The sequence below is a fragment of the Prosopis cineraria genome, unplaced genomic scaffold, assembly GCF_029017545.1.
Source record: "Prosopis cineraria cultivar Desert tree isolate PC_DT_omini unplaced genomic scaffold, ASM2901754v1 PC7, whole genome shotgun sequence".
Classification (NCBI taxonomy): domain Eukaryota; kingdom Viridiplantae; phylum Streptophyta; class Magnoliopsida; order Fabales; family Fabaceae; genus Prosopis; species Prosopis cineraria.
The window spans coordinates 16134194-16146468 of NW_026555338.1; the positions used below are offsets into that span (position 1 = coordinate 16134194).

Sequence of the window (12275 nt, forward strand, 5' to 3'; positions counted from 1 at the left end):
AAAAAATTAATTCAAAAATTCATGAAAATTAGAAGGACCTGAAAATTAATTTTTCTCATTATTAAATAAAAAATAAGTTTTAATATTTTATTTTAAGAATTTTTATATAATACTTGGTTTATATATTTAATATTTATTATTATTATTAATCGTTTCAGAGGGAATTTGGTCATAATATATAATTAATATATTAGATAAATTATTTTTAAGATATATTCTATATTATTCTATATATTTTTAAGATAAATTCCAAAAAATTAGTTAGGATGAAAGATATATTTCATAATATATTTATTTCATACTATTCTATATTATTTTTTATATTTATTCATAGATTATATATTAATTACTCTTTCCATTCAAAAATATTTAAAATTATTATCAATGGAAGCATTTAAAAAAAAAATAATTATATCTTTAAAAGATTAAAAATGTCTTATATTTTTTAATGGAGGAGTATGTATTAGTTAATTTTATAATTTCATATATATAAAACATAAATACACATATTATATTACATTAAGATGAAAGAGGATTTTTTTTTTTTGGGGGTCAGGAAAATAATAGGTTGGGAGAAAATGCGAAAAGACATGAGAAATTTAGAGAAAAAGGTTATGGAAGTACTAGAGTGTCAGTGCCTAATGCCTTATGCTCAATTTTTTTTTTTTTAGAAAATTATCTCACATACAATTTGGCTGGCTGCAGGCTGAATTGTGTGTCAGAACTTTTTAAAAACTCGATTTGTCAATTTTTAGATTTGTAATATTTAGATAAATATTTTATGAAGTGTAATATCTAAGTAATTTTTATTTTTCTGCTAAGGCATGTTGATGACTTTGCCGCTAATGAAAACTTCCATCTTAGCCTCGTGAACCCTGCTTCTCGCCGGAGAGTCAGCAGCTTCCTCTCCACAGTCGCGAGTTCCTCACTTCTGAGAGTCGTTCCTCCTCAGCTTTCTTCGTCTTCCTCGTCGTTCGCCTTCCTCTCCGATCTCCTCCCTCCAGCATCGACCCCCCCTCAGATTATTAAGAAATTATTAAGAAACCGGATAGTGTGGGGGCGAAAACACTGATTCAGCAACTGCGTTTCATCATTTCAGCTCAGGTGTTGCTATATTTTATGCTGGGTATATCCAGCTCAATTGCGAGAGGTCATTTCCGAAGCTTTGACACTGAAAGCTAGGGTTTTGTGCAAGAAAGGAGGGCATGGAGGCCGCGGTCGTCGACGCTGGCTCAAAGCTCCTTAAAGCGGGATTTGCTATCCCCGATCAGGCTCCAGCTATGGTAATTAATCAATGAGCCAGCTGAACTCTTCCTTTTCTTTACCTTGTTGCTGAGAAAATAGCACATTAGACAAGAAAAAGGGCAAAATTTTAATGAGCCTCTAGCATTCTGCTTGTTGGGGTAAACAGAATGATACCCTTTTGTCATCTTTGAAGATTTTTTTTTCTTGGCCACACTTTCGGACACCGAAACATTTGAGAGAGAGATTGAGAGGGAAAATAAAGACTTTATTTTGCGTCTCCGAGTTAGAGGAAAACCACCTCACTGTTTGTTTGCTTAGAGGAATCATACTTTTATGTAGATTAATGCTGGATGCATTTGTCTTTGTTGAAAATTAGGATGAAAATAAATATTCCCGCGGAAGGTTAATGCGGTTAGTGACCAGTTGACATGATGCTCCTGACTTTATGGCCGATGGCTTGTGCATACAGCAATTTTATTCTACGAAAACTATCAAAATTGTGGTTAATGAGGTGTGCATCTTTTAAACGGTGTACATGCATACCTAAACAATTTTTGAGTCATTTCAACTCCTCGACATTACTTTGGTAATGTTAAAAAGCTTTTTCAATACCATTGTCTCTAATCTATTGTCATATATTAATGTTTTAGTTAGTTTTGACAATTGTAATTTCTAATTATTAATGGGAATGTTACCTCACTATTCTCTTTCTTCCTTAGTTCAGTACAAAATACATTTCTTGCTTGGTAGATTAGATAAGTTTTGTTCCCAGGAAATGATTTTGATGATGAACTTCTTCAGTTCCTCTGCAATTTTTTTCCTCCTTTTTCCTTATCATATTAAATAATAAAATTATGCCCCACTAATTGTGGTTCTATTGATATGATTCAGATAATTCCTACTCAGATGAAACGCATGCTTGATGATGGATCATTGACTGATAATTCATTAGCTGATGATGTTACCATAGATCCAATTGTGAGAGGATTTGTCAGAGATTGGGATGCAATGGAGGATTTGTTGCATCATGTTTTATATACTGGCCTGGGATGGGAAATTGGCAATGAAGGACAAATTCTATTCACGGATCCTCTTTGTACGCCAAAGGTTTGAGAAGCTTAATTTTGTTGTCTTCTTTGTAAGCAAGTAATAACTTGTACTTCTTCCCCTTGAAATTTGATGGAATGACCGTAAACTGAATTTTCATTCAGAACTTACTTTCCACCCATTTGATCTAGTGGACTATGACTTTGTGGACAAACACCCCATCCGACTCTGTTAGCAATATATTCTTTAAAATCCATGTTCTTTTACATTGTATCATACACACTATTTTTAACAGAAGCATGTATAATTATTTTCCAGGCTAATAAAGAACAGTTAGTGCAACTAATGTTTGAAACATTCAACATATCAGGCTTTTATGCCTCAGAACAAGCAGTGCTATCACTATATGCTGTGGGACGTATCTCAGGATGCACAGTTGATATTGGTCATGGAAAAATAGGTATGCATATACAAAACGATGTGGATTTGAGCAACAATATGGAATATTTTAGATTAGCAGTGGTTTTTTAAAAAGCCTTTCAGATTGGTATGCATGACTATTTTTATATTGAATATGGTTTCTCTTATCTCTCCGGTGAGCGTGAGACTGTCTGTTCTAGGTGTTGAAGTATGTTACCCACTGTCTCATACCATGTAATCACGTGATATCTATGGACCTAGGGGTCCAAGATAACCCCTAGAGCTAGTCACTCTGTAATTATGATGGCTTAAATAATCCCTCCATCAAGTGCTCCTGCATGTTCATTCTACTTTGCCTACTTTTCTTGCCATATTTTTGCAATTTTGTATATCATCTAGTTTGCATGCAAAGGATCAGATTCTTAGGCCTGTCTATTAACTAATTTAACTTAGAATCCTAGTATTTATTCATCGGTTGTATTCCCCATTGTCTTTCTTCTCTCTTATAATATTCTTTATTGAAAAAATATCACAGATAAATTCTTGTAAAATCAAAGCATTGTATCTGCATTCTTTTCACTGCATCTTATTTTTCAAACTGATAAATATAAATAAGATAGAGCTACTAATACATGGTAAGAGGATAAGTACTCATTCAAATATAGATTAAAATTTGAGATGGCAGTTGTGTTGAATTCTGTTACGGTATGTGCCATTGAAGTACATAAAGTTGTTGATTGGCCATCACTCTCCGCATGTCCACATGGTCTTACTCCTACTTCTTGTTATGCGCAACTTGCTTGATCTTTTTGGCTTTATTACCAGATATTGCACCAGTAATTGAGGGTGCTGTTCATCACATCGCCTCAAAAAGATTTGAATTTGGAGGCGTTGATTTAACAAATTTCTTGGCTCAAGAACTCGGCAAGTCAAATCCACTAGTAAGCATTAGCCTGTCTGAGGTTGAGAAAATAAAAGAGCAATACTCATGTTGTGCTGAAGATGAATTAGCTTATCGGAAGACCCAAAGTTCTTGTGTTGCAGAGAAACATATTCTTCCTGATGGACAGGTCTGCCTTTTAGGTTCCTGATTTGAGATATTATGCTTCCTCTTTTAAGATTTAATTGACTGATATTGATTTTTAGGCTAGTAGGTTTTGGTATATTCTTTAGTTAATGAACTGGTATCGCTCTTAACCTGGCAACATAGCCAAGGTGGGAATTAATAGTGGTTATAAAAGTGGGGTGGAAGTGAAGATATAAATGGGGTGAAAAATCAATTGTACAATTAGTGAAGTGTTACTCAAGATCATCATGCCTAATTTAGACAAGCTTATGGGCAGAAACGAGGACAATAATTATTACACTGGAGAACATTTGAATTTCATTTCTTAGTCAATCTAAACTCTCAAATTTGCTCTGGACTTCCTGATCATGCTGAATATGCCGTGTATTTTGATAAATAGATGAACTAACTCTCTTTAAGGAACATCTCTCTTAGCACTAATTGGTCAGAAATCTGCGCTCTTTTTCTGAGGGTGGTTTCTCAAAATAGAGGCATATAATAGCTATATGTCATTATTTCCCATGGAGTATTGAAGCTAGCTAGGTTGTAATTAAAGGAGGATCTAAAATATAGGTTCTGACTTACAGGGATTTACATAAGCACTCAAAATATGCTATAATGGGATCTAATAGTTGAAATATTTTCCAGGTGATAACTATAGGGAGGGAAAGATATACTGTTGGTGAAGCTTTATTCCAGCCATGTCTATTGGGTTTAGAGACACATGGAATCGTTGAACAGCTTGTACGAACTATTTCCACTGTGTCATCAGATAATCACCGCCAACTGCTGGAAAATACTGTGGTTTGTGGCGGCCCCTCTGCAATGACTGGTATTTTTTTTTTTGCAAGCAGTTTTTTTCTTCTCATGGTTCTTTTGCATTTAGGACATGTTTGATGTGAACTTATATTCTATTTATTTTCTCTTCTGGCCCTGGCTCAAGGCTACTAAGTGAGTAAGTGCATATTTTGGTGTGCACATAATATTTTATTGCTATAAATACAATAACAAGTCTTATCCCGTATGGTGGGGTAGGCTATGTGAATTGCATGATGCTATTGTATTCCATCAGCAACTAAGCCTTTGCAATTTATTTTGTTATAGATAAATTGCAAAATTTATTGGTATAAGGGCTTCCCAAGTTTCTGGTTTAGATTGGAGCACACAACTGAACACTGGACCCTCAATTTTACTATTGTCTAATTAGAAACTTAGATGGCAACAAATGGAGATTATGACTTCAAGTAAAATTGTCAGAGTTATTGTTAACGCAGGATAGGTTTAATTACTTTGTATTATTCCTCTTATTGTTGATTCTATAACTATTTTTATTACTTGATATATATTTCCTAAATTTTCTAAGGGGATAGGGTATAATTGAAATCTAAATCCATGTTCTGCTGCTCTTTTTGAGGTATGCAAGGAGGAAGGTGAATCTTATTGTGAACTTTTGCAATATTATATTCTATTAATGCTCTCATCGGAATATGTTTATATTTCCAATTTTGTGGCTTCTATTGCAACACTACCAATAATTTGTTATCAACTTCGTTTTCCCCCTCTATTAAACCCTCAGATATTTCTCCTTGAAGAATAAGGAGTGGAAAGGCAGAAAAATGAATATGAAACTTCATATTCATTTTGCTAAGCTAGGTGTTTATACAATGACACATATTGGTGGGAAAGAGAAGCTGACTTCTCAATGACACCTACAAACACGGAACCTAATGCCTAAAAATAAATCTTAATCTGTTATAAAAACTGAGAACAGGAGGGCAACTTCAAAGGAAACAAGTCAAGGAAATAAAGAGCGAAAATAAATGGGAACAATGAAAGGAAGAGAGCCGTTAGACCCAATTCTGTTTATTGGAAAGTTGTTGCTTTACTTCTAACAGGTTTATGCTGTTTCTTATTGTAGGCTTTGAAGAAAGGTTTCAGAAGGAAGCTAACCTAACTTCATCTGCTGTTCGACCCACTCTTGTTAAGGTAATTTGTTTATCCATTAACTTCTTAAAACCAATCGTTCACATCAACTTCATAATTTGGAGTTGACTAATTCTTGAACTTCAATGAGTATGTATGTGGTGGTTATGTGATCTACATAGCTACCATTTTGTCTCTGATCAGTAAAAGCATGGCTTTGTTCCTTCTGCTGTTTTAATTTTCTGGACTGTTTATTAACATCAACTTCCAATCATCTTCCTTAAACTTATTAAATATAAATTACAGATAAGAGAACATGCGTTAAGACACCTAAGCCTAGTGCATGTGGCTAGGGTAGGCTGGTTTGTGGGAAGCAGTCCAAGATTCACATGTTCCTGATGTGTGCGTGCGTGTGTGAGTAAGAGAGAGAGAGCGAGAGAGCATACCGATTAATTAATTTTGATCCAGCAAGTTCAGATTATAACAACCTTTAGGTTACAAATCAATAGATTTAGTTTCACCCTTGTAAATTTTAAAATTAGATCTATATGAAGAGAAAAACTTCTGCCTCTTGTGCATGCATAACTAAAGAAAAAGCTGTTTCACTTGAGGAATATTCTTCTTAAATAGACGGTATGATTCATAGATTCTTCGTTCCATTTTGATGATAGAAGTCATTGCTCTATGATGGGTCGCTATTACCAAATGATAATCAAGAAACAAAATAGAAATTGGTTGGTATGCTGATAAATTCTTTTAAGACAAATACTTGTGAGAAGTTTAAAATTCATCAAGCAAGAATGTTTGAGGTGGACTAAGCATCTAATTTAGTTTAAAATTCGGAAAATTTCAGTGAGGTCTTCTTGATCCAATTTAATTTCAGTCAAAGCTATTAAAATTTTGAAATTTCATTGCACATGTGAGAGATTGAAATGAAATTAAAGAGCTGACTAAAATAACCTTGTTGTTCCTGGTGAAGCCAGGCGCATGAACAACTTGTGTAGGGAAAATAAACAATTAATGCATGAAAAATAAACAATTAATGTAGGTGAAATTTGCAACTCTTATTAACAGCATAACATTACTATGAATATCAACAAGTGAAGTTAGGTGCATGAACCACTTGTATAGGGAAAATGAATAATTGATGTATGGAAAATGAACAGCTGACTTAGGTGGAGTGAGAGTTACAAATTCATAGTGTTGTTTTGCTATTCATAAGAGTTACAAATTTCACCTATGTCAGTTATTCATTTTTTCAGTCATTAGTTCTTTTTTTCTATGCAAGAAGTTCATGCCCCTAGCTTTATTAGAGATAATAAGGTCATTTTAGTTTTTTTTTTATTTCATTTTAATCCTCCGCATATGCAATGAAATTTCAGAATTTAGGTCTTGGCTAAAATTAAATTGGGTCAAGGGGTTCTCACTGAAATTTTTCCTTTAAACTTTGTAGCGTGCTTGAAAGCACATTAGGCAACACCAAAACATGTTAGGCAGCATCAAAAGTCCAAAACCACCTCCTGGTGCAGCAAGTTTTTCAAACATGCTCTAATAATTGCATATTCCTCTGCTTCCTGAGCAGATTATTAAAGTTTTGCGGAAAATTCTTTATCTTATAGTGCTACATACTCTTATCATATTAGTATCCATATTTTGATTTTCCTCCATGTTCTTGTCTCATTGCAGGCTCCCGAATACATGCCAGAAAATTTAACTACATATTCTGCATGGGTGGGAGGTGCCATACTTGCCAAAGTAGTTTTCCCGCAAAACCAGCACGTAACAAAGGCTGACTACGACGAAACCGGACCTTCCATCGTTCACCGGAAATGTTTCTGATGGCATTCCTGGAGGCGCGAACTCCGCAAATGTCTAGTTTCTTTAACACCAACTTGTAATGTAAGAGGTAGTAGTAGGCCTTGGATTGATCCTGAATTCTATTTTTATGTGCTAGAAGCGTTGAAGTCAATTTGCTTTTGTTATCCTGAAAAGAAGGAAATATTGATGAGCTCAAGGCAGGCATGTTTCTGATAGCACGGGTAGATGATTTTATTTTATCGAAGCTTAAGCTTGTTGAACATAAGCCCATAATTGATAGTTGTTGAACATTGAGGAAGATTGATTTTAAAAAATTAATTAATTGATACTTAGAGTTTTGACTAAATTAAATTTGAATTTTGATTTAGTGCAACTTAATTTTTATAAATTTAATCCATGAATTTTAACTTAGTTAAATTCAATTTTTATAATTTTAACTGTTTAAAACTTTGTTATTGGTAATATAAAGCACTGGTTTTTAATATTTAAAAAATAATTCTATTTTTTAGAATTTTATTTTCTGAAAGTTAGGGATTTAACATTTTAAATAACTATAATTATGGGTCTTGAATTGGACTGAGTTAAAGTTTAATTGAGTTTTAATAGTTTCAAAATTATGAAAGTTAAGAATCAAGGGGACTAAGTGATTAATTTTTTATTTTAAGTGTAAATTATATTGGGACTAAATTGTTTTTAATACAAGTGAATGGAACATTCAGAAAGGAAAAAATCGTAAAGAGAGGAAAAATTATATTTTTTACAAGTCATAAATAATAAAACTTATTTTTTCAAATTTTATGATGTGCAAAGTGATGCATCTCATTTCGCGCAATTTGGTTACATACCATTTTATATGTTTGTAAGCATGACAACTTCTGCAAGGAGCAAAGATATAAGACTATGAGGAGTGACATGCCTTTTTATTATTATTATTTTTTGTTTTGATTTTGTCACTTAATATCCTGAAAAATTTGGAAGTATTATCACCTCTTGTTGAGATTAATCTGAACCTTCATTTTGTGATACCATTATTATTAACGGTGACCTCACAGGTATTTCAGGAGTGCATTTGGTGTGTTTATTTAACACAATTGCTTATTTTAGAACTTAAACTTGAAATCATTGGATATGCTGATTTAATTTTCTTGATCAATTAAATCAAATACTGACATACTTTTATTCTCACCGGGGGGCCATTTGAGCTCTAATACCAACCCTAATATATATGTTGTTCACTTTGAGAGGTTGGTATCGGGTAGTCCACTCCGCAAAGAGCCTTAGATATAGGCACGTGCATTCCTTCCACATCTCTGCTACGTAATCTAATCTTAATATTTTCTTAATTACAATAAAAATGTTGATATGAAGTTCTAAACATTATGCAGATATATTTTAAATTGTTAGCTTGAGCATTACATAAATGTCTTCAAGATACTAGTTTGTGTAATTTTACATATTTTTGAAATTATTAATGAAATAAATATTTTTTTAGAAAAAATAAATAAGCAAAGCGCATAATTTAATACAAGGCATATCTATCAAATACCATAACTATTTATAAACACCATAACTATTTATAAACTACCAAACAAAAATTATATAATGATTATTAGAGTGAAAAACATATATAATGATTGTTAGTTTTATTATATATACACATTGATTTTGACTTATTGATTCTGCTAATTGTTTTGATTAAAAAAAAACTTAATTTATCTGTTCAAATTTAATTAGGGTATTTTTTTTTTATAAAAAAAGCTCTAGCCTCTTGATATACTCTAAATCGGATGACTTCAATGCTTTTCCAGTTTGAAATATAAGGTATCTTTTGTAAAATTTTCAATATATAAGAAACTTCATAGAATTTTAATAGCAATTAATAAATTTTATCTAAAATGCCGCTAGAAGTAAATCAAAATTAAAAAAGACAAGGAAATGAATAATAAATTATGTTCATCACTCCTTATTTTTTTCAGAAGAAAATGGCATGACATTTTTTTTTATTTTGATAACATACATGACATTTTTTTTAGTTTTAATTTTATTTTTTATAGAAATATTTTTGTTAAGTAATGGGATATTCTGTAATTATAAAAAAACTAAAATAACAAAAATGCTGCTCAAATTACCATGTGGGAAACTCCCTTAGTTTGTATACTCATCTTCTACAAAAAATATTGATGATCCCTTTTACAAGTTATTTATATAAAATATATATTATTAATTACCTTCTTCCAATTTTACAGTTTGTAATTTTCTTTCAGTGTGGTAAAAGGTTACACGTGAGAGTGTGTTTTATTCTTGTAAATTAGTTAGAAATGATCAATATATAGAGCCGTCAATGAGAGCTGGACTTTTTGGGTTACCTATTTAAGCACTATATTATTGAGGATCTCCTTTTAAAAATGTTTAGATTTAGGCTAGCTCTTTTATCATAAATTTTTCTGTGTTTTTTCCCCGTCAGCGTGTGAATGAAATTGTTGAAATTATTTTGTTGAAATTCTTAATGTTGCAAAAATAATATGGTTGAATTTGTTTGATTTATTTTTAGTTTTGAACTAATATATGAAAATGCCACAATTTTTTAGACAATGTATTAACATAATTAAAAATTTAAATAAAAAATTTAAAAAATTATGCAAACTTTTGAGCTCTATCAATAAGGGTTGAACTTAAAAACATGATCAATTTAAAATATGCAGTCCTATTGCCTTAAATTTTTAAAGACGGGCTTATGAAAGTTTCTACTGAAAGGCGCTTGTCCAAGTGGTTGGGACTTGTGATAGCTTAACCTGGGATCTCGTGTTCGAGTCCCAAGGTATATAGCAGTGCAGCTAGATATGCAAAGCATGTGTCACCTGAGGTACTTGCGAGAACCCCCTTAAAGAGGGCCCACTAAGTGGGGATCCGAATTAGTCTGGAGCGAGTTGGGCAAGTAATGAACCTAGAATACCCAGATGCTTCAGGATACTGAGTGTGAAAGTGAAAAAAAGTATGCCTCTAAAAACTTGACCAATCTTTATCAACAGATCCATGACTAGAAAATGGAATTTAGCAAAATCCCTCGCTAAATATCATTTTTCATAGCTAAATTGCATTTTAGCGAGGGATTTTGTCCCTCGCTAAATTTGAGTTAAAAAAGGGTTTGTTAAATTTAGCAAGAAATTGTATTTCCCTTGCTAATCCCTCTCTAATACTATTCAAAATTTGATAATTTTAACGAGGAATTAGTCCTCGCTAATCCCTCGCTAAATATATCTATATTTAAAAATAATTATACCACATCAACCGCCATGTGTGATATCAACTTGTGACATGTCACCAATAATCTTGTGCCTTGTCAGCCACCATGTCACCTACTATTTCACGCCTTATCACCCGCCACATGTGCGACAACTTATGACATGTCATTGTCTACCTTGTGCTATGTCACTTACTCCTTACCATATCATATATTCACCATGTTTATGCCAAAGTCAAGGCTTGAACCCATAACCTCATACCTTCTAAGCCTTCTGCTCTCCTTCTTTGCTAGTTGAACTAAAAGACACGTGCAGTTATTATATGAGAAATTAAATATATATATATATATATATATTATTTAATTACATAAATATATCAAATAATATATTATAAAAATACACACATATACATATTAAATTTTATTTTCAATTATTAATATGTTAAAAATATTTATAATTTATTTAAATTATTCTTTCTATTATATTTTTAATAAAATATTATTTTATTAAAATCAACTTACAATAAAGAAAATATTAAATAATTTTATTATGTATATTTTAGTTAATTTTTAAATTTAATTATTATTTTTAAATGAAAATAATTAAATATATAATTAAAAATTATTGTCAAAAGTTAATTTTTTTTGCAGTAATTAGTTAGGTATAGAATCCCTCGCTAATTATCTTATTTTAAAAAAGGATTGGCAACCTTTGCTATTTTTCTCACTAATTTTCTTATTTTAGAAAGGGATTGACAGTCCCTCATTATTTTCCTTGCTATTTCTCTTATTTTAGAGAGGGATTGATAGTCCTCGCTATTTTCCTCGCCAATTGTCTTATTTTAAAAAAGAGATTGATAGTCCCTCGCTATTTTGCTCACTAATTCTTTTATTTTAAAGAGGGATTGATAGCCCCTCACTAATTTTTTCACTAATTTTAAGTCAAGCTATGAAATCAACATCTCTTACAAATTTTCTCACTAATTTAATATTTTAGAAAGGAATAGATGATCCTTTGTTAAATTTTCTTATTAATTTATATTTTTTTTAGTAGTGATCTATCTAAAAATTCAACCGAAAGAAATACTTTGGGTTTTGCGAATGAGAGTGATGGAGAATAACACCATAGAATCACCACTAGTACCTCCTATCACATTCAGCTATGGTGGCCCCAACCAAACAAGCCCTCTCTCACACGCACAGAGTTTAACAATTTAAATTCATTATTTGAAATGATATATAATTCAATTCTAAATATAAGATAAAGTTAACAAACTTCATGCTTATTATGAAATATTAATTATGACCTAAAATTGTAAAAGAAAAATTGTAACTTTTCAAATTTACTTTTCTTTATAATTAATTATCATACTAAATTGTTATTTATAGGAATTCAAATGAAAAACAATAAATAAGGTGCAATTGGTAAAAAAAACATTAATTGCTGTAATTTCGTCTTATGTTTAGGATAAAAAAAACTTTTAAACTTGTCTTATATTAATGATTGGAGGAGTA

At 31.5% G+C, this 12275-nt stretch overlaps 1 protein-coding gene across 1 annotated transcript; it reads left to right on the plus strand.

Annotated features, from left to right (window-relative positions):
* The first annotated feature begins 816 nt into the window (after window positions 1-816).
* LOC129316251 (actin-related protein 7) lies at window positions 817-7817 on the plus strand. Its single transcript, XM_054960572.1, has 7 exons — window positions 817-1283; window positions 2137-2352; window positions 2611-2752; window positions 3538-3782; window positions 4427-4610; window positions 5697-5764; window positions 7388-7817. The coding sequence occupies exons 1-7, from the start codon at window positions 1206-1208 to the stop codon at window positions 7538-7540; spliced, it is 1086 nt and encodes a 361-aa protein (XP_054816547.1). The 5' UTR covers window positions 817-1205; the 3' UTR covers window positions 7541-7817.
* Window positions 7818-12275: the final 4458 nt, after the last annotated feature.